Here is a 23,015-nt window from a genome sequence, read left to right on the forward strand (position 1 = left end):
TAGTAGTAGTAGTAGTAGTAGTAGTAGTAGTAGTAGTAGTAGTAGTAGTAGTAGTAGTAGTATATTTATTATCTGTTTAACCACTCCTGGTGTATTGGTACAGCTTTTCCACACACTTGGGTTACGATGGGTTCAAACCGAACGAGTGGAAATTTAGGTTAGATATAAGGAAGAAATTCTTCCCTGGCACAGGTTGCCCAGAGAAGCTGTGGCTGCCCCATCCCTGGAAGTGTCCAAGGCCAGGTTGGACAGGGCTTGGAGCAACCTGGGCTAGTGGCAGGTGTCCCTGCCCATGGCAGGGGGTGGAACGAGATGAGCTTTAAGGTTTCTTCCCACCCAAACCATTCTGTGATTCCATTATTAAATGGCACAGAGGCAAACGAGGGCAAACCTCTCAGGGTCATATGGACTAGTATCACGCATGCAATGGGTGTTCCCTGGTTTAGCATATACGTTGCTGCTTGAGGACTTGTTACTTAAGCAAATTTTAAATAAGAAGTGTCTGTGCAAGGGCAGTTGTGTGGTTGAAGTGTTTTATGTACCAATCTAAAGGCAGCTTTGCCTACTGTGATTTTAATCCCTCTGGAGGATTTCTGTCCCTCTAAAACATTTTCTTCATGGTTTTGACACAGTCATAATTAGAAATAACCCCGTGTCTTTGCCATAGTAGAAATCCACCTTTTCTATACAATAAAAAAAAAAACAACCAGATTTTACAGTCAAACCCCCCTGTAATAATAAATAACATATCCCTTTCTTCACAATTTTCAAAACTGAGATTTGCTTTCAACCCTCTGCAGCATTTATACCTAGGAAGGCATATTGTCCTCCATACCTTGCTGGGTAATTAAATGGTCAAATTTAGTGCTGGTGAAATTTAGTGCAAATCAGATTTTTTAAAATCCACAGATTTGCTTGTACTTCTTCCCTCATGAAGTTAATATATCCCAATTAATTAGATGCTTCCCTGCAACCTTTTCTATGAGACGAGTTGCCCCTGCCCCTGGACTTGAGTAACTAGGGGGCCAAATGTGCAGCTGCACTAAAACTGCTGCGGCACAGGGAGAACATGAACTGTACGTGGGTATCGTGGAGATGTAGACGTGGTATTTTGGGCAGTGAAATCAGCAGTGGGAAAGGAAACTGTGGCATTACTAATGGTGCATTATTAATTGCTCGGGCCAAATGTGCCTTACCCGCTGCAGGCGCGCCAGAACTGCTGCGGCACAAGGAAAACACGGATATTGCGCAGGTGTAGACGTGGGTATGTCGGACAGCGAAATTACGAGTGGGAAAAGAAAATCGCGGCGTTACTAACTGTGCAATGGATAGTTTCAAACCCCGGTGGTTGTGCGGGTGTACATTCACGGTTTCGCGCCCCGAGGCTTTCAGGGCGCGGGGGAAACCCGCCGTGGGCTCGGAGGGTGCTGACCCTGGGACCCCGGTCCCCCCGGTCCCCCCGGTCCCCCCGGCCCCGCAGCCCATCCCAGCTCCCTGTCCCGCCTCCCGGAGGCACCGCCCTGGCCCCGCCGCCCCGCCCCGGCCCGGCACAGCCCGCAGGCCGCCCAGGGCCGAAGGCCGCAGCCCGCGGGCCGGGCGGGGCCGGGGCCGCCATGGCCGGTGAGTGCGGGCCGGGCCGTGAGGGACGGACCCCCGGGACCGGGGGGGGGTTTCGGTGCCTTCCCGCGGGGTTTGGCTGCGCGGCCGCGGGTCGGGGCCGTCGGTCCCTGGGGCTGGGGCGGTGACAGGCGCGCAGGGCAGAGTGCGGGGCCCCAGCCCGGGGTGTCCCGCTCTGTTCGCCCCCGTCCTCCGGCCGGGCGCTGCGCCTGCCGAGAGCACGGGCTGCCCGCGGACTTGGGGGCCCTGTTGCTTCGGAGCTTGGAGGCCCTGGGGGCTGCGTGTAAGCTGGTGTCACACTCGGGGGTTAAGGGCGTATTTTGCTCGCTGTTATTACTTTTCCTCTTCTGTTTTTAAAAGATGTTTCAGGTAGAAATGAGTTGCTGAAGTCTGCAACTTCCTGACAGGGGGCTGTAGCCAGGTGGGGGTCGGGCTCTTCTCCCAAGCAACAAGTGACAGAATGAGAGGAAGCGGCCTCAAGTTGCAGCACGGGAGATTTAGGTTGGATATTGGGAAAATTTCTTCACTGAAAGGGTTGTCAAGGCTTGGCACAGGCTGGGCAGGGCAGTGGTCGAATCACCATCCCTGGAAGAGTTAAAAAAAGTGTGTATGTAGCACTCAAGGACATGGTTTGGTGATGACCATGGTGGGGCTGGGTTGATGGTTGGACTCAATAGTCTTAAGCCTATTTTCCATCCTAAATGATTCTGTGATTCTCTGACTTGCTGTCAGACACTCTTGACTTCTGGTGACTTGCCAGTAGCACGTGGCAGTGGGTGAGCATGGCTGAGGAGGGTGGCATCTTGTCTTTCACCTCTGTATCGCCCTTCCAGCCCAGAGGAGCAGAGCAGTTGCTTGTCGTCGGGGGTGCATTGAGTAGCCGGTGCCGTCTGATCATCTCAGACCATTTCTCTGCAGCCAGAGATTCCTTCTTAAATCTTCAGCATCCCTTTCTTGGGCTCTTGAAAGGGAGAAACCAGAACTAAGTTAGTGTTAAGCTAACAGTTTGTTTAGAAAGGCTTTTTCATCTCTTTTCTGAAATACTTCAGCAAGGAGTTTGCATGGACACATACAAATGGTTTGATCATCAGATCCAAGCTTTCGAGGTCTTGGTTGCCAGCTTTCCTGTATAAAGTTTATGAAAATCATCCAGGAGTTTTACAGGAAGTGGCAGCTTGTGTTTGCACTGCAGACACCACTGAGGTTTCTGGAACGGATGTTTGCAAGCTCTGTGTGTTGTTATGGCGAGTGTCTTGTGTTGTGTTTTGTGTCTCAGTGTTTAAATTTATCTGCCCGATGATCCTGTCTGTTTGGTAAACTGAAGGAGGCTTTTAAGGGGAAAGCAAACCAAAGATGGAACCATACTAAAGATACAGTGGTGTCAGAGGCAGTCTCAACAGTCCTTATGTAAATGTTGGTGGAGTTGCTAATTGGGTGTGTGCACCTGCCTGACAAGGCAGTTGGCAGCATTTACGCTCCCAGGCCTGGATGACAGGAGTTATGTGTTGCAGTGTGGGAAGGAGGGGCCGATCTCAGCCTCTGAATTTGAATGCAGCTGGATTTATTCATTTACTGTGATAAATACGAGTGGCAGTGCAGACCCAGCCTAAAGTGGCAAGTCCATAGGGCCTTGTGGCTTTATCCAGAAGGGCAGTGGAAGTAGATGGTGGAGGAGCATGTGCTCCTGCAAGAGACAAAATTCCATTTATGTTCCTGGTACAGAAAGCAACATGGGGTCTTTTATGGTATGAAGAGTTAGGCAGAACCAAATTTACAAAAGGGTTTTTGACAACCAGGATAACCTGAAAGTCCTGCTTTGTGTTGTGCTAGTGGCTAGCTTTCAGGGACACTTCAGCACAGGCTGAGCAAGAGTGCAAAGGCTTGTCCAGCATCCTGGCTGCTGCCCATGCCTGGGTTAGGAATTGTCTCTGACAAACTCCCTGTGAACACTGCTGTTAAATCAGGAAGAACTTCAGCAGATGTGTCCCTGTCACTCGTGCCATTTTTCCTGCAGGTGCTGTAGCAGACAGCCTGGCACGTTGTGGTCACATCTGATCAGGGGTTTTATGAGCTTTGTTACTTCCAAGAGCAGAATATGTTTCAGCAGCCTTACAATACCAGCAGTTTGTGTAGTGGCTATTGTCAGAAACCTAATTGCCCATTTGGAGGGAAGGATCAAGAGATGATATTTTATGAAGGGTTTCAGTGGGGGTGACTTGTACTTGCAGGTGGAAAATGGTGAGTGTGCTGCTTTGTTACTGTCATATGTTGCTTGTGAATTTATCATCACTAAATCAGTGATGATGTTTTATAATCTATTTAGTAAATTATAAATTTGATGTATGTTATAATTATTTTATAATCTATTTTATCCTCTGTTTGAGGAGCTGCTGGCCGCTTTCCTCTGGTATCTTCTAGTTTTATGTGTCCTTCCTTTCCTTCCTCAGGTGCAAGGGGTGTGTGCTGGTGTGGGTGCCTGTGCTGTGTGCCAGAGGCTGCTTGGACTTCGGGTAACAGAAAAAAGTGGTTGTGTGTGGTGTGTCACGGGCTTTTAGTAATTATAAATCAATAACATTAGTCGTGTTTTCTTCCCAACTATCAGAGACAGTTCCTGAGTTTCCTGTTTGCCTCTTTGGCAAGTTTACATTTCCTGTGAGTAAGGAAAATACCAGCTTTTTTAAAGCAGGTCAGGTTCAGTGTTATGGTATCCAGTCTGAGCTGTATTTGCTCTTCAGCAGGGCTGAGCTCAGTGCCAGCCCTCCACTTCCTCCCCAGCACTTGCACACTTGAGCAAACCTGCTCTTGGCTCCAAAGACTGTGGGACAGGATTAAGCCCAGTTAGCTTAATGTTCTGGCAGAGGGAAAGGTGAAACTGTAGTATGTTCCATTTCAAATTTGAAGTTATAGTCAATCCTTGTGCAGTCTGAGGACATTAAAATGCCTGGCAATGGCACACCTGTGCACTAAACTGTGGTAAACTCACCTGGTCTCCCAGTTTTGCTGCCCTGAAATTTCTAGGCAAGTACTGACTAACAGCATTACTGTCCCTTTAATGCTGGGGTGAGTCCTGCTTAAAAACAGTCTCCTTAGCATAAAGATTTTAAATTGTTCTTGCAATAGCTGTTGTCTCTTTGAGGCAGTGAGATAAAAGCTGGATATGCAAAACATCCCAAACACCCCCTCCCTAAATTCTTAAGACCTAAGTTCTTAATTCACATCAGTAGCTTTGCTGCAGTCATGGAGTCACCTGTTTTGGGGTTCCTGTTACTTAAAAATGTTCATAATAGGTGTGTTCTATTAAAAAACTGCTGCTTGTGAGCAGTGATCATAAAACCTTGTAGCACAGCCATACCTAGGCCATGACTGGCAGTGCTCAGGAACAGTGACAAAGCTGCCAGAGCTCCTGGGGCAAACTGGGCCCAGGAGCCTTCAAATGCACACATGTGCTGTCCAGATATCCTTATCACTCCAAAGCAGGGTGCCATATTCCAGCTGCTAGGATTGGTGGGGCTTTTTTTGTTCGTTTTCTTTAAATTTTAGTAGCTGGGGCTACAGTTCTGCACTGGTGAGTGGTGTCAGTGTGGGAATTTTCCCTTCTCTGGTCTGAAGGCAGTTCCTTGTGCGGTTTGGACAGAGATTTCTCAGAACTAGAGAAAAGACAGAAGATTTTGGAAGAGAGAGGTGGGATACTGGAAGGATGAGATACATTTGCTCTGCTTTCGTTGAGCTGGTGTTGAGCTTGGTAAGTGCTCTTCAGGAAATATTAAGCCTTGCTCCTCATCCTAAATACTGAGCTCACATACTTTGGAGGAGGTGCAGGTGCACGCAGGGGAAGTGTCTGTAGGAGATGTTTCACAGAGGCTTCTTAAACACGGAGCATCCCATAGGATGGGTGAAGCATCTTGCAGGTGCATAAGCCAGGCATTAAACATGTCCTTGGCAGGCACAGTTTAGCAGTAGCCAGAGAGGCCAAGAGCGTGGTCCCATTCTCTGCTCCTGTCTTTTGGCTCAGATGGTAAGGAAATATAGCCCCTGAAATCTTGGAGAGGCCTCTGCCCTGTAGTTTGTTGCCCCGGGTGGGGGGTTTCAGGTGGCAGCAAAAGGCCTTGGTAAGACCTCATAAACTGTCACGTAAGGTGATGGTTTGCTGAGTGTGTGTAAATGGAAACTACCAGGAGGACAGGGAGCACTTGGGACTGCTCAGAAAGTGCTCTTGGCTTAAGTGGAATCTTCAGCTGGTCCCAGTTCCCTTCGCTGGTGTAACTGCTGTGTCTGGACACTGTAATGATGGGGCAGCAACAGAGAGGAGATGACACTCTGAGCCTGCCTTTATTTCACTTTGGATACTCATTCTTTTGGACTTTTAGCCCTTGCTGTGGTTGGTTGGTTGTCACAGTGTTGTCTGAAGTTTAATTATTCGGCTGTAAGACCCTGGTTTAATGCATGTTCTGTCCAAGTGCAGGTACAGAGTTGTTGGTGACACTGAGAATCACGACAAATCATGTCACTGAGGCAGAGGAGGGGGAGGATGCTTCGGGGAGCTTCATTACCCAGAAAGCATTTGCATGAACAGGCACAACTTTATGGTCTTCCTGGTCCTTGCCTCAGCCCTTTGTGCATGCCAATGTGTTGATTTGAAGAGAAGTGTGATCTCAGCTCTGAATCCAGGAGAACCTGGAACTTCTCGCAGCAGAAGGGAAGTATTTCAGCACAGGAAGTATTTCACGGCAGTGTGTTTGTGACAGTGCACTACAGCTGCCTTGGAGCAAGCTGTGGAAAAGTGAGGCATTAGAAAGACGTGGAAGTAAAATGGTGTTTGCATAAAAAGTAAGAATGTAGCTGGAATCTTGTTGTGCCCCTAGAATCACAACTCTCTGTGCCACATCAGTAGCGGTGTGTTCTTGTTTGAATAGGAGTGGCAGTGGCACTGCAGAAGTAAGTGATGGTCACACTGGGAGGTTTTCCTGAACCCTCTCCTGTAAATGCTGTCAGTGCTACACAGATACAGAAAAAGGACAATGCAGTACCCAAACCAGTGACACTACAGGAAGGGCAAGGGCTGTGCGTAGGTGCAGTGCATCAGGGCAAAGTTTTTTGGCTCTTTTCTTTCACTCCTTTGTTCGTCTTCTCTTAATTGCAGGGCACAAGGGGCTGATGGTTTTGCATTTTCTGGTAGCCAGAATACCATAAAGCCTACACATTTGCTTTAAAGGGAGAAAGTGCTGGGGGTGTGGGGGTGTTTTGTGTTTGTTTTCTGTGCTGCTCAGTTGTAAAGCATTGTACTGGCATTTTAACACTCGTTTCAGACATGGTCATGGATGTTCTCTTTTTAAATCTGATAAGGGCACAGTAACCTGTGGAACCAGTCTGTGCTTGTATCTTAATCTAGGGATTACAGACAAGCAGCTATAGGGAAAGCTATGCTCCTGCAAAATCCATTGCTGACAAATTGGGTATGATGCCTAAACCAACAGCAAATCTGGATTTGTGTATTTGCAGAGGTTTGGGTTAGTAGAAAAAGATGTGGTTTATTTGTGTGTGTGTTTGAGTGTACTTACCTGTAGAAATGTACTACTTTTTGAATGCCCTTTCTTCCCTTCCTGTGTGAAATCCTTTCCTAAAAAACTTAATGGCCCCTTGGCAGAGATGCTGTTATAAAACACATCAGTTTTAAATGTCATAATCTGACTTCCTATATGATAGAAAATTTATTTTCAGTGATTTATTAACTTTAGGGCTGTATTTGATTAAATACCCATCAGTGCTTGACTTCTAAACGATTTAGAACCCTTTGGAAAGAGAGAGGTAGCAGGACTGACCAGCCAGGAGATTGGATGTGTGTCATTTCAAGTGGATGGGTCTTTGGAAGCAAATGGCTGTGTTGTGTTTCCCTAACAGATAGTTCAGTTTTCTAAAATTAGGGGGTGATGGTAATTTTAATTTAGGTATTTAATCACTGGTAGGAAAATGAAAATTACAGAATTTAAAAATGGCTTGTTGATTAACTGCTGTGGTTTGTTCTGTATGTTATTTTTTCTCTAGATCAGTCGTATTGTCATCGGCTGCAGCACGACATGTACTTCCTTACAAGCACTAGCCGACTGAATGAGCAAGTGGTTGATAAAATTATTCTTCAACTTAACAGAGTCTATCCCCAAATTCTTACCAATGAAGAAGCAGAAAAGGTAATTTGATGAGTTCTGCTGTGTCTCTGACTGCTGTGTTGTTTTTGCGGGTCACTAGCCTAGCTCTTCCCCACAGACAGCCAGTCCTCCTCACCTCCTCATTGCTGGCCAGCTGTATCTGGGTTCTCATGTGAGAGGAGCAGTCACAGGGCTGGCACATTCCCCGTGCCAAGTGGTTATGAGAGAGGACACTCTCCCAGCAGCAGCTGAGTGCCAGGGTCCCTGCCCTGACCAGGAGCACGCACCCTCACAGCCACTCCATGGGCAGGAGCTCACCATCCTGTGACCAAGTGCCCCACGTGCCTCCTCCTCACATGGGGCGGTCTGGGGGTGTCACGTCAGGTGATCTGTGCTGCATCCAGCTCTGTCCACAAAATCATCTCTTTTAGCTTAATCAGTTTTAGTAACTAATTAATAACTCCGAGTATTGGTAGAGGAGGGGGTGTTAGTCCCACCAGTAAGTGCAGGAGCCACGGGAAGTGGATGGAGTTAGTAACATCTTGCAGTGGTGCTGCCAGGTGTGCAGAAAGGCCATCCTCCCTGGCATAAATCTTTCAAAAATGGGAGGTGTTTTTAGAGAGAAAGAGCTTCTGAGTTTGTGTGGAGACAAAGTTAAAGAGCTTCCCTGATCCTACTTGTAACAGTTTATACTTGCCCTGTGCTGGCTTCCTGTCTGCACAAGGCTCAGGGTTTTGGCATATCAGTGTTTTAACCTCAGGAAAAATGGGCCTAATTCTGCCATAATCAAACCCCATGGGGACAATTAGTGTTTTGTGGTGTAGAGCAGAGCTAGATCATCAGCTGAGCCAGTCTTGCCACTCAGTTATGATAACCAGTGTGACATGTGCCAGACAAGATCATCTCATTCCCTCAAGAGCTTCAACAGAAATACATAAAGAAACTGTGAGATGTGATTTGTGAGTTCTGCACTTAGGCAGCAGTGAGCTGCTTTTGCATGGGTCCAGGCAAGTTTGTGTCAACTCTGTTGAGTGTTTAGGAAGCTTGTAATCTCAGCTGTATCTGGTAGACCCTGTGGGAATTTAATCAGAATAAGGAGTGTTGTGTAAGGTCTGTGGCATTCTTGCCCCCCTTGAGCAGGAATTGTTCCTAACTCAGTATGCTCCAAAGGTTATCCACTGTGCTGCAATGAAATATGATGCTTTGCTCAGAATGGCTTTGGACATTTTCCAAATAAGATGAAATCAGTTTGATGTGTAAGCCTAGGGATGCATTTTCCTTCTCTTTGTAAGGTCTCCTAATACTTATCACATTCAGCACTACAGAGAAGAGGTAATTTCCTTTGCAGCTGCTTGCCATGTCACCTGAGTAATGGGAATTTGTGCCTGTTGAACTGGGTACTCAGCAGTTAATTGTGCTGGAATCAAAGAAAAACAATGAAATATGTACTCTTGGGATGATGAGCACTCCAATACTGGGACTAGGATAAAGTGCCTTTTTGGGGATCATTACTAGACAACTAAGAGCAAATTTGAAAACATCAAGCTTTATTATAAAGATTTGACAATGTTTTCTATCAACAGTCAGAATAGAATTGTAGAATAGCAAGTAGCATGTTAGCTTGGATCCAGGGAAGACATCAAATGCAGTGGCTTTCCCTTGATCAGGATGGAAAAAAGCATGAGGGGAAGCAGAGGCAATATCCTCTCCATCAGGCAGTGCTGACCATGTGGAGCTCAGTGCTCTGCAGTGCATATATGTCCTTTATGGGTTCTGCTTATATTTTTTGGCCTTTGAAATATCAAAGAAGCTCCAAATCTTTGCTCCCTGGCATGCTGGAAAGTGATGTAAAATTGATCTCTAGCTGTTGTAATCTGTCTTCTGATGAGTGCTTTTCTCTTACAGTTCAGGAATCCAAAGGCATCACTCCATACCAGACTCTCAGATCTGTTAAAGCACCTTCAAAAGAAAGGAGACAGACACTGTCAGGAGTTTTACAGGGCTCTGCAGATCAATGCTGAACAGCTGTTTAATGACCTGCCAAGTAGGAAAATCTTGAGTAAGTTGATTTGTAAGTTGATTGAGTTGTGAATTTCCTCATCAGTGAATTTCCTCCTTTCAGATGAGGTTTAGGTTATTTAGACAACCTAAACAGGTTATAAATAATATAAATAAACAGATTATTTAAAAAAATGTTGGGATATACCTTAATTCCTTTTCACTGAGTTTTCCAAAAGCTGTACGGGGATTTGACTTCTTGTTATTTGCTGATTAGAGTGGGCAAAACTCTTTGATTGTTTTGAAATATGAAATATGTCTTTAAAACAGTTTAAGTGCAACATGTCAGCAGTACAACTCCTATGAATTACAGCTTCTCTTTCACAGCCATTGCTTCATAATGGCTTGTTTATTTCCTCTGTGCTTATTCTGACTTGCAGCACAGGGGAACATCACAAACCTCCAATTTGTTAAGCTCAAATGTCTGCTGGCCCAGGAGCTTGGCTTTCCCTCAATCCATAAATCTCCTCTTGTGTCTAGTTTAACACGAAGCACACATTCATAGGCCCTTGCACTGATGGACTGTGATGTTAAAATCACTTAGGACTTGTTTTGTGCAGCTGACAGGCCTGACTGATGTCCATAAAGCTGCCCCCCAAATACACTTGTATGCACTTTGTAAGGGCTGAGGCTCAAACAGATTTGATTCTGTACTGCAGAGGAGTTCATTTCTTTAAGGAAAATTTCAACCCTGACTTGCCAGCATGTGATAATGCTGTCTACTGTGTGTTGGTCTTTCTTTTTTTCCCCTACTTAAGAAATGCAGGAAAGAACACTGTTGCAAGTGGATGGGAAATCGGTTCAGGCATCCTGCAAATAACTGAGGAACACTGAAATAACTTGAGGAACTTGAGGGAAAACTCCCCCACTTATGTTAAGGAAGCTGCAAAAGGACTGCAGTTTAAGAAATCCTTATAAAGTATCCCAGCAGTAATGCTTCACCAGTCACTTGATTTCTTCTTGTAAGAAACTCCACAGTGAGGTACCAGGGCAAATTACAGGCATGAGACAAACTCCAGTGGGATTCAAACCATTACTGCAAAAGTCTGTAGGTTGACCTCTTTTATTTCTGCAGTGAAAATGTCGTGTAAAAATGTAATTAGCTTAATTTCAACTTTCATTTTGAAGGAAGGGATTTGTATCTACCCAGCACAAACACTGTGAAGCTGCAGAGTTACCCTGCATCCATACCTGAACCCTTTTGAACTGGGGACTTCAGGGCCCATCCCTGCCTCAGGATCTCAGCTGAGCACCAATCCCAACTGACTGAGTCTCACAGCAGCTTTAAGACAGTGTTATGATCTGATACTCACCTTGTAGAAGTCATGCCCTTTGGGAAACAGGCTCTTAGTTTTGGATCTATGGTTTTTACTTGGGTAGAACTCAAGAGCAACAGGTTTTTCTGCCAGGCTGACTAGAAGTCAGCAGACAGCCTGTGTAAATTAAGAGCAGTTTAAAAAGCCTTAGTGTAGTCACTAAGAATAAAATTTCAAGACTGTTTTGATGTTTAAGAGTTCAAGCTTGTTCATGTTCAATAGCACCTTCTACAAGCTGTTTCTGCTAATATGTCTTCACAAGGAGACTTGGGTAAGGTCTGTGGGGTGTTTTCACTTTTAGCTAGAGCAGAAGTGTGCTCATCCTTGCACTTGATTTATGTGGTGACTCAGAGCTTTCCTCAGGTGGCAGGGTAGGCAGGGTTAGAGCTTCTCATGTGCAGACTGTGCATAGCAAGTACCTGCGCTAGAAGTGCTTTGTGTTAAACATACAGCTGCTTGTGGTGCCCCAGAACTGTTTTGCTGCTGCAGCATTATGCAAAGGGACTTCAGTAACCATCAAAAGTTGTTAAATTCTCCGTGTCTTGGCACACTCTCTTATGTTAACCATCCTCAGAAGGATGAGAATAGTTTAAATATCTGGGTTAAAACACTACTATTTGCCAAGATTCTGCAGTTTCCTTCTGTTGACCTGAGAAGGAAATACTGAGATGACTGTGTTAATATGCTTGCTGCTTCTTATGAGTTCTGTAATTAAAACAAACGTCTGCAGTCTGGATTGAATGGTCAAGAAATGGTCAAGTGGAAGGTGTCCCTGCCTGTGCCAGGGGGGTGGAACTGGATGGTCCTTAAGGTCCCTTCCAACCCAAACCTTTCCATGATTCTATAATACTCTTAGAAGTACTCGTTAAATTTGTCAAATTTAGCACAGAGTATTTACTGAATTGCCACTAGAATTTGTAAATGTGAAGAAAAAGGAGAATCCCTAACATGGGGAGTTTGTTCTAAGTGTAGATGGAGCTGAAACAAACAGCATTACAAACACCTGGAGAAATTACTGATAAGGACATGGATGAACCATGGCCAGGACGGAGTTCTGTAATATCTTACATACTGTACATATGACATATGTTTTCTACAGAGGGAATCCTTTCAAATATATCTTTTTTCATTTTTAAAACAGCTTTAAAAATTGTGCTAGAACAAAAGTTCTTTGCCTGAAGTGTAAATTGCCAGAGCAGTGTCTGGTAATGTCGGAGCATTCCCACTAGAGGGGGGGTAAGGCACACGATTGGGGCAGCCTCAGAGCTAGTGAAGGCAAACAGGAGCTTCCAAGTGACTCAGAAAATGTTTTTATTTCCCTCAGTGCTGACACAGACTAGAAGGATAAAGGCTCAGAACAGCCCCAGGCAGCAAAATCCTGGGAGAAGTGCAGAGGTCTGGTTGTGCTCTCCTGTGCAGAGTGAGGATTTCCAGCTGGAGTTCCTAGGGAGGACATCAGCCCCTCAAAGGGGCCGGCTGGGTGAGGCTGCCAGTGACACAGAGTGCTCCATGGGGGCTTTGCAGCAATCCTTCCTGCTTCAGGGACTCTCAGGCCTCACAAAGCAAAGTGCTGCAGGGGTTTCTGCCCTGCACCAGTGCCATGGGCTGCCCCCACACCGAGGGGGACGTCTTTAGCAGGGGAGGTGGCTGTTCCCCTGGCAGCAGGTCCTGTTGCTGCCTGGGTGTGCAGGGCAGTTTTCCAAGGCACCTCACCGAGCTCCAGATGTCATGTAGGAGAAGAAGATCAGTTGAAACCAGTCAGTCTCAAATTATTTCCTATTGACAGCCATATTTGGACCTCTCACTTTTTCTCCTTTCCTGTTTTTTAACCCTTTGGCTGTTGGGCTTGGTGATCTTAGAGGTCGTTTCCAACCTTTATGATTCTGTGATTTTTATGACCACAAAGAGATTTGGCTGAAAAAATTGTTATGCAGATTGGTGATGTGTTGAGGAAAGTCACTCCTCTGCCATGTCTGGTAACTACTGTGTGCACACCCATTCTGCAGTGTTGTCTCCACATCTGTGTGGCAAAGGCAGCTCTAAAAGGGTCTTTCTGCCCAGAGTGGAAACTACTGAACACCCTGTCTTAAGGCCAACCTCCTTTTCTACTTGAATTTGCAGAAAGATAGAGGCAAAAATTATTTATGCCAAAGGTTAGCACGTAGAACCTGCAGATTTTCAAAGAAGCTGAGCGTGTCTTTAGCCAAGACCTGAATTTAGGTAAATTATCTGCACCAAGAGGCTTTTTCCAAGTGCTTTATCCATTAAATACATCAATACCCAGAGAGATTTGCTCAAGAACAGAGAATGGCGATACATCAAATTATAAAGGTGTTTTCAGATTAGTGCATCTATTAACAAATAGTTTATATTTATTACCATGAAAATTGCTGGCATTATGGAAGAATTAGCTCCTGCTTTCCTCACTTGGGAAACAAGTGTAATGTTATTTATGTGCTCAGTTTGCTTAAGCAGATCAGAGGTGGGGCTGCAGCTGTTTGTGGTTGCATTCAGGTGACTGTGTGCCTGTCTTTTGATCAGCATATCCCCACCTTTGACTCTGGTGATGATCTGCCTTCGGAGGGGTTAAAACTTTATGTCAATATTGGGTATTTTTTTTTGAAATGTGTTGTTTTGCACAATTTTGCATGTGCTGATTATGTTTGTTTGTTTGCTTGAGCTGAGTACTAACTTCTCATGTGTTGCTTTTATTTCTAGAAACCCCAGATCCCACAGAGATAGACACTGACAAGGAGCAATATATGCTAAATGACAGGGGTAAATAAACCATACAGTGTCACCGGATGGAATGGCTTTGCAGATTACGATGCAATTTATTTTATCATGTAATTTGCATTTCATGTAACAACTAGTTTGGTTTATGATGTCTTTACTGTCACAAGTTAAGTAGAATTAATGGAGTAAAATGTATTGAGCTGCTGTTGAGGAAACCAGTGCCAGGAAATTGAAGAGACTGTAGAGTTTAATCAATATTTTCAATGGTATTTTCACTTATACTGTTACAGCTAAACTCTTCATTTCCTGTGATTTCTTCAGTGCTTGAACAGTAAGGGCTATTCAGATGCTGCTATCACTTTGCATAAGGCCATCAGGGTTTTTTTTAATATGACTTCCAATTTTTTTCATTTTTTTGAGCTCTCAATTTAAGTACAAATCATTTGAAAGCAAAAGCAGAAAGGAAAGATGTACTTAAATGTATTTTCCTTAGGAAAACATGTTAATTATTTTCACCTTCCTCTGTTCAATGCCAGATTACACAGACAAATATTTTATTCACTGTAGGATATTTTGGAAAGGAAGAGCTGAAAGAAAGATGAAGAATTTTCTGAATTTATAATGAGCTGTTTTATCATTTAAGTTTAATTAATATTTTATTTAGAATTTTGGATACAATTATGAGATATTCAAGACACTTTCTGTAAATTATGCCTTTTTGCCAGTTTTCTGGGAGAAGACTGAAACAAGAGGCAGAAACACAGTGTAACACAATGTATACTTTTGCCTGTGGTGGTGTTTCTTTGAATATGGAACCAAATTGCTCTTCAGATTTTTCACATTGCTGTTGCTGTCTGCATCATAAAAGTACAGGAGGAGCAGAGAAAGTTCTTGGAAATAAGAAAATGAAATATTATTTTACTTTATTTTTACTTTTTAAAAGTTTTTTTTTTCCTGAGCTGTCCTCAAGCTGGAGATTGTCTGGCCTCTAGCCACCCTCACTGGGAGGTTACATCCCAAGGAGCAACCAAATCCTTGCTCCTTTGCTGTTTCTCCAGTGTCAGCTCCAGGACTTTGTTAGTCTGCAGCACACTTGTCCTTAAATTGACAGATGTAGTTTAACTGTAGCTCTATTCCTAGTGAAGTGGTAAATACAAATAGAATACTGGGCAATAAAGAAGCAGATATAAATCTTTACGAGGTTTTGTCAGTAGCTAAGTATGAATTAGAAAGGTTTTATTGAACATCAATACCAACCATCAGCATTAAATGTGTAATTCCAGGCAGGCAGTTTCCAGGGGGAGATTTGTTTTAGGCCCACGTGTGGCTCTTCATCTCAGCCCTCAGGAGAGCTGTAAACAGGAGCAAGAATATCTGCTCTTGTCATGAGAGTGGAGTTTGTGGAACATCTGTGGGGGACAGAAAAACCCCCTAAAACTGTAACTCTGAGGGGCTGTGGTCTCTTACCCTCAGGCAGGGGCTGTGAATGGAAGTGCCACGCTGTGTGGTGAGAGCCCTGCAGGCTGGTTGGTGTTTCTTGTGGTGTTTAAAGGGGGTTTGCACAAAGTTTGAGAGTGATGAAACATCCAAGGAAGCTTTCCCTTAAATTCTACAGGCTGAAGCTAGATGAGCAGAGGGGAACAGAGGGGGGTGGCAAAGCAACTGTAGTAAAAATTAATTGCTGTCCATTAAACGTGCCTCATAGAACATTAGCCACAGAACAAACAGAATTGTGAATGTGTTAGCTTCATTTGAATATGCTTAATTATGCATGTTAATAGCAATTGATGATTTATGAACCAGGCTAAACTTCTGCTGCCCTTAATGTGTTCCCTTTTGCATTTTCTCCAGGCCCAGTGTTTTTCCTGGCCTGTTTCAGCGTGGCTGCAGGACTTGCCCTGTTTTGGTATTGCTGTAACTCAGGTGAGCTGCTCTGTGGGGTTTCTCTTGGAAAGGGAAAGGAAACACCTTGGAAGGCTCTGCCTTCCCTGAGCACGGGACAGAGAGGGCTCCTGATCTGACACGTCGTAACGGGGAGGGTCAAGATGTCATCATTCATCAGTGAGCTCAGGATACAAACTGCACTGCAGACGTGCTGCGGTATAAATAATGGATAGTTTGCCTGAGAGGATGCCACAAATAGGGACTCTTTTTAAAGGCAGTGGTCACATGAGCTCCTGTTGCTATAGCAATGGGTCATGATTCCCAGCAGTCATGAGACAGACCCAAGGCCTCTGGTTCCCACAGCCCCTGGGAGCCGGTGTAAGCTTGGCCAGTGCCAGGGCTGGACTATGCTGGCTCGACTGGCTGAGCCCGAGCAGCTACAGCCATTGCCCCTGCTGCTGGCTCTGGGTGTTGGCTCTACCTGTCACTTTTGGGTTAGTGCCTTCTGCTCCTTGTGCCCCAGACACAGCAGTTACAGTTACATTGCTCTCTGCTGGTTTCCTTCACAGAGTTGTAGGTTTCGAGTAGCACCAGTCAATGGACTTTTCAGGTGATGTGGAAGTCTGGGCTCTGTGCTTCATTCCCAGATCAGAATCCCTCAGCTGGACTGTCCATGGTGTCACAGTTTAAGGCTGAGGGAACCCTTAGACCCTCAAGCCAAACCCATGTATTTCCTTAGATGCCATTGCTTCCCCTCATCAGGTTCAGTCATTCACATTTAATAAAAGCATTTTCAGAAAACTATTCAGGGACTGATACCAAAAAACAGAGAATTCATCACTTCCCCTGATCCCAATTAGTCCATAGCATTATAAGTGTGTATCTTACTCTCAATTTGAACTGGCTTCAGGTCCAGCCTAACATTTTTGTTCAGCCTTTCTCTACCAGACTGCAGAGCCCCTTGCCCCTTGTTTCTGTGCCAGCTGACTTTGCATATTTTCTCCCTGTAGAGCTCCTTGTGCCTCACGTCATCTCTATGTCTTTAGTTAGTAATTTTAGCAAAAGTAATCTCAACAAGTGTTTTGTTGCAAGGCTGCTTTTTCCGGTTTGTGAGGCTGTTTCCTGACTCTCTGTAGTATCTCAGTGCCCTGTGTGTAACAGGGCCAGCAGCCCTGGATGGGGTGGTCCAGCCTTGCACCATCCAGTGCCATGCTCAGGTGTAAAGCTGCCCCTTCCCTAACTCACCAATCTCCTCTTCCTGTCTGAACTTGCAGCAATGAATCCCAACAGATTCCTTGTTCTCCTCTCTTGGCAGTTGATTTCTACAACACTGAAGGAAATTTTTCCTCCAGTTATTTTCAATTGATTTTTAATTTTTTGCAGGTGCTGCTTCCCCGCTAAGAATGAAACTTAACTGTGTTCACTTTCTCTTTTTCCTCCCGTCTTCATTCTCTTTTAGATACAAAAGTCGTAGCAAGAGCCAGGAGAATCTTGGGCTTTTCTCCTATTATCATAGGAAGACATGTTAGAAATATTTGTATGTTGTATTTGGAAGACATATCAAGAGAATAAGGAAGAGCTGCCTCTTCGCCTGTCTGTGCAGTAACCTGCCAAGGGAAGCCAACGGTGCATCAATATTAATCTCCTGTACTCATACCAAAGATTTTATTAACTAGCTTCATCAATAATTGCCTTGCCTCCAGATGTATTCAGAATTTCAGCTATAAATGTCCTTCCCTCTGGGAACGGACCGTTTATTTTTGTAAATGCTTATTTTAAAATATTTATCGTTTGGATAAAAAAAGGTATTTTTTAATACAAGCTTTAAAACGATCTCCTAAGTGAGGGTCTGAAGCCATGTTTGCATATGTGTTTTATACTGGAACGAAGGATCACAACTGTTTGAAGAATGCTAGCCTGTCTTTTGTGGTAATTAATTTAAGAAAAGTACTTCAAACAAACACATGCACTCAAAGCCTTATTAAGAAATGGATCTCCATTTCAGAACTGTTTTGTCTAGATCCTTTTTACTCCCTGCCCTGAGCTCAAGTGTGAAAAGTTTATGGGTGCCAGTTCTCTTTGTGTCTGCCTTGTACTCAGTGTGCCTTTGGATTCCCTGCTGGTGCCTCATCCCGGCCTGTTCCTGGTCAAACCCTGCTGGCCCTGGTTTGAATGCCCTGGAGCTGGTGCTGACTGGTGCCAGGCCCACAGAGGGTCCCAGGGACTGGAATGTCTGACCCGAAGCACTTCAGACTACCAAGATGTTTAAGGTTTATTTAGTTCTCCCTTTCCCAGTGAAGTGCTTTGCACTCTGTGGCTAAGAAACGGAACTAATCCAAGATACTTTGCAGTGACTTAAGTGTCATGACATGGGGCTTTTTTATGGCCAGAAGTACTTGAAGACTCTGGGATTGTTCATATGTCATGTGATGATGTCCTGTTTTTCTTTTCTGTGAGTTGAAACCTGAGAAACTTGCAGAAACCATTGTAAGATAAAATTCCTGAGGGAGAGGCAGGGAGCTGGGCTGCAAGTGCAGCAGCTGGGGGTTTCTGAGCTTGCTCCTGCCTCAGTCAGTGCCAAGGGCTGAGAGAGTTCTTCAGTTACTGCTCAAGAGCATCAGGAGCTTGGGGAGACCATGATCTTGTACCTGGTGAGAAAGACACTTTTGTGGCTCTTCATTCAGTCAGGAATTTTCCAGATCAAATCAAATGTCATCTGAATAAACAGATACAGCACAAGTTACCAAGCACTGGAGGATCTCACGTGAAATTTTCAGTCATTTCAAGTGTTTTTTTTCAAAACAGACTGAAAATTGTCTTTCAGCTTTAAACCTTATTCATGCTATTAAAATGTCATCATCAGGGACTTTTTATATGGGTAGGACAAGGGGAAATGGTTTTAAACAGGCAGAGGGCAGGGTTAGATATTGGGAAGAAATTCTTGGCTGTGAGGGTGGGGAGGCCCTGGCACAGGTTGCCCAGAGAAGCTGTGGCTGCCCCATCCCTGGAAGTGTCCAAGGCCAGGTTGGACGGGGCTTGGAGCAGCCTGGTCTAGTGGAAGGTGATCTGTGATCTCCCCCAAAGGAAATCTTCTTGTAATGACTGTGTTTCATTCCAGTACAGCACTCTCTTGATAGAGCAGCAAGGATGTAGTCCAGGGGAGGAGTTGGGTACAAGGCCAAATCTCCCAGCTCCCCGATGTCCCTGTGCCAGCAGAGTGTTCTGTGTCCACAGGCAGACATGCCCCAGGATCAGCAGTGGGCCAAGGGATGCTGTCAACATATAAAATCCTGGTTGCTGCAAACATGGAACGAGGCAAATACCATGGAACAAAGTAACACCCAGCAGAGAAGGTTTTTTGACTCCTTTCCCCTGCCCCCACCCCACCAGCTCATGTGTCTCTTGATCCCATCTCAGGGAGGACTCTTATTAGGGAGAAAACATCGTATTTCCTACAGAATTGAGCAGCCACGAGGCTCTGCTGCCCCCGTTACACAACAGCTGCTGCTGTGCTGCCTCCCAGCTTGGGGAGGGCTTTAATCATGGTCTCTTGTTTTCTCCCTGCCTTGCCTTGTCTTTAAGGTGAAAACAGGTTGTGTTTTTTCTTCAGCAAAGCAGATCTAGTTTACAACATTTAAAATCATCCCTCTCTCCACTGCTACTTACCTTGTCTAGCTGCCCCTTCTTGAAGGACTAGAACTACCTCTGAAAGCTGAAGGGGTTTTAAATCTTTGCTTTGAAGCAAAATTTGAAACATCATTAGAGGAGCAGAATACTGTTGTACACACAAAAATCATTATTCCAAATAATACAGTCACACCTTATTTTGAAGCAGAAGCAGAGGCCTTACTGCTCCCAGGCAGATTCTTTCTTTTTAGCTTACCCCCCATGGAATAACAGGTTACAAATTGTTGTGAGCTGCTGCTGAGACTTGCAGAAGTTATCAGTGCCTTTCTGAATCTGAAGATGAGAATTTGCTGGACTGCCCTCTTGAGTCGATCTAACCCTGTGCAGCAGGACATGGTCCTCCTAGTGCCTTAAACAGTGCCTTCTTGGCATGGAAACCGTATGGAATCAGAGAGTCACAGACTGGGATCAGTTAGAAGGGACCTTAAGGACCATCTTGTTCCAACCCTGTAGGCAGGGACACCTTCCACTAGCCCAGGTTGCTCCAAGCCCCATCCAACCTGGCCTGGAACACTTCCAGGGATGGGGCAGCCACAGCTTCTCTGGGCAACCTGTGCCAGGGCCTCACCTGGCTCCCAGGGAAAAATTTCTTCCCAATATGGTACAGGGAAGTTTACTAAAGGCTAGAACTGTGTTTCCTCCCTTCCTGAGGTTGCTTGAGATGAGGATGCCTCTCAGGGGGGAAAAAAAGTGATCTGGAATGAGCTGTGCCAAGATTTAGAGCTGGGAGGAGAAAGGAAAGATGAGTTTTGGTTCATCCCAGTGTTAAAGGACCTGACAACAAAGAATAGAAAATAATCTGTTCCTTTATGAGGGCCAGTTACTAATTCCAAAAGTGAAGGTGAGGCTGCCTATAAGACTGGCATGTGCATAGGTTGAGAGACATTCTTGGAAGATTTTTCTTTCAGAAGCTTCTCTGCAAGCACATGCAGATAGTGATAGTTCTATCTTCAGCTCCTGGAGGAAGCCTGTGTGTACCTGCGTGGGAGTCAGGTCCTTTTTGGCAACCCGTGTTATGGACTTGGGAATAAACCAAGCAGGGTCTTGGATGAGGCTGCTTAGCTGCAGAATTCCAGTTTCCCTGGCAAGTCTAGAATATCTTGGCCTTTGCTGCTGAAACTGTGCTGGTATTTATTTATAACTATGCTTCACTCTGCATGCAGGGACATTGTCCTGGCTAGGTTGTATGTGGGTACATGTGCAGAGGGTGGGGGGCATCCTTATGAGTGCTGTGGTTCTTGTGCTGCAGGCAGGAATTTCACAGGAGCTAAGGAAAAGCAGACGTGTTTCCAGCATACCCTCTCTCACCTCGTGCAGCTCCCTGAAGAAGTTTTTGCCTATCCCTGCAGCATCGTGCCTTTAGTGGCATTCCAGGCTAAGGAGCCAGATGGTTGCTGGACAGGGATGCTCTCCTGGAGGGCTGGATGTGGCCGTCAGGAAGGAGATCCTGCTCTGCAGCAGCTGCTCCCATCAGGGACTGTCCCCCTTTGCTGCCAGGAGACTTGGGCACAAATCCCGAGGGCACGAGGGTAGAGAATGGGGGATGAGCTCCAGGTTCTTCAGTCCCAGGACCTCCTGATACCTAGCAAAGAAATCATCATCTTCCCTGTTTTTCTTCCTATGAATGGGCATTTTAATTTAAGGTAAAGCTGAACTGCCTCTGGTTGTCCTGGTGGTGATGTCAGGGCTATCTCTATCCCAGGACAAGAGCTATCCTGTGCAGTAACCCCCAGGCTGACGTGCAGGTGCTGGCCTGAGCCATGGAAATGGTTAAGGCAGAGTGATGGGCCCATGTGTGCAGAGAGCTGGGAAGTGAAGTGACAGATCCTACAATGAATTTGCACAATTCCATTTAGAGCCAGACTGCTATTTAAAGGACTTGGTGAAGGATGGTGTGCCTGCCATCCGGAGTGGGTATGAAGTGATGATTCATTCTGGGATGCGCTGGGCTGTTCCAGAGCTGCTGGCTGGAGTTCACAAAGCTCCTGAGGCAAACTTAACTCCTTTTGCTTCTTTCATTTGTTGTTATTGTTCTCATACTGTAATAAATTGGAAACATGTTTGGTCCAAATGTGCAATTGTGGGTGCTTTTCCCTGCTATTCTGTGTGCGCAGATGTTATTCCATGTTATGCCATGTCATGCCATGTCATGCCATGTTATGCCATGTTATGCCATGCCTCAGCTGTGCCCCAGCATTGCTACCAAGGAGCAGTTTGCTGCACTTTGCAGATCCTGTGCCTTGTAATAATGTCTCTGAACGTACGGCTCTCCGAATCCTGTAGAAATTCATGAATTTCTTTTTTTAACAGGGTAAAGCTGGCAATTAAATTGAAATAAAATCTGTTCTGAGAAAAGAACGCTGCTGGGTTTTTTTGTGGTTAACGTGATGTGCTTCCTTCCAGAGGGGCCCCTCGGTTGTTGCCCTCTTGTCGGCCCCTCCTGGGCTCTGCCCTCTCATGGTTAAAATTTTTCTGGGTATTTGTGGCAAGATTTTTAATGTTTTCATCAGCTTTCAAAATTCTGTGCAGTTTTTCTGCTTAACATGTTTAATGATCTGGAGTTAAACAGGACTCATTGATGCAAAGGCTGGGTGTCTTTGGGTTAAGCCTTGACTTCATGTCATTTTGGAAGTCTCGTGAGTCACTGCCCACAGAGGCTTGTGTGGAGACCCTCCTGTGCTTGTTGGAAAGGGACTTTGACACGGGGTTCATTTTAAGGGCTACTTTGACCACCGAAAAAGGGCCTTCAGGTAAGAAAAAGTTGCAGACAGATTTGTTACTGACCTGTTCTTTTGGATGAATTTTGAAGGGGGATCTGCTGGCCCAGGTGCCTCTATGGGCTGTCTTAAGGATCCCACCAAAGGAACTTGTTGCTGTAGTAGGAGAGTCATAGGATCATGGAATTGTTAAGGTTGGAAAAGGCATCTGAGATCATTAAGTTCAGCCATCAACCCAGCACCACCACCACGTTCACCGCTCAGGTGCCACATCCACGTGTTCTGTGAACACTTCCAGGGATGGTGACTTCATGACTGGGCTTTCCAGGGCTGGACAACCATGAAGAAATCTTCCCTAATATCTAATCTAAACCTCCCCTGACAAACCTGAAGCCTCAGGAGGAGCCGCTGGCCCACAGCCAGGATTGTATCCCCTCTTTGAGGGGCAAGAGGAGCCCCGGAGCCTTGGTGCTGGATGCTGTTTAACAGGCCCTGGGTGGTGTCGGTGGAGGAGGATCTCCAGCTGAGATAACTTGATCAGCAGGAGAGACCCTCATCATCCTGTGCCTTTCCTTGGACTCTCTCCCTGATGAGTGGGAACCAGAGCCTCTCCCCTCCTTTGCCACTGGTTTGTGGCCCTTCAGGAGGAGGAGCAGCTGAGGAGGCTGTGCTTGTGCCTGTACTGAGCAGTGTGCCCCCACCCTCTGCCACTGCAGGAGTGGCCTCGTGCCAGGTGCCAGAAGGGACCAGTGCAGAACTTCATGGGCATCTCCAGGGTTTGGATGTGATTGAAAAAACAGCTTGATGATGCTACGACACTGTAGGATTTGGTGCAGGGGTAATTTTGTTCATATCTT

The 23,015-nt window shown here is 45.4% G+C and overlaps 1 protein-coding gene across 5 annotated transcripts in view; it reads left to right on the top strand.

Moving 5' to 3' along the window:
- The window catches only part of CARD19 (caspase recruitment domain family member 19), a 24,569-nt gene extending 2,773 nt beyond the window's left edge, over positions 1 to 21,796 (top strand). The window contains exons 1-6 of one of the 5 annotated variants that reach the window (XM_017830970.1): positions 1,174 to 1,264; positions 7,660 to 7,802; positions 9,666 to 9,819; positions 13,853 to 13,912; positions 15,722 to 15,793; positions 17,214 to 21,796. In XM_017830970.1, the coding sequence (XP_017686459.1) occupies positions 1,186 to 1,264; positions 7,660 to 7,802; positions 9,666 to 9,819; positions 13,853 to 13,912; positions 15,722 to 15,793; positions 17,214 to 17,326 (621 nt within the window). In that variant the 5' untranslated portion in view covers positions 1,174 to 1,185 and the 3' untranslated portion in view covers positions 17,327 to 21,796. Of the gene's footprint in view, positions 1 to 1,173; positions 1,265 to 1,570; positions 1,621 to 2,037; positions 2,119 to 5,271; positions 5,360 to 7,659; positions 7,803 to 9,665; positions 9,820 to 13,852; positions 13,913 to 15,721; positions 15,794 to 17,213 lie in introns of those variants that run through there. The other 4 variants (XM_017830973.1, XM_017830975.1, XM_017830974.1 and 1 more) reach the window with 4 other exon arrangements.
- Positions 21,797 to 23,015: the final 1,219 nt, after the last annotated feature.

The sequence above is a fragment of the Lepidothrix coronata genome, unplaced genomic scaffold, assembly GCF_001604755.1.
Source record: "Lepidothrix coronata isolate B3197 unplaced genomic scaffold, Lepidothrix_coronata-1.0 Scaffold186, whole genome shotgun sequence".
Taxonomy (NCBI): domain Eukaryota; kingdom Metazoa; phylum Chordata; class Aves; order Passeriformes; family Pipridae; genus Lepidothrix; species Lepidothrix coronata.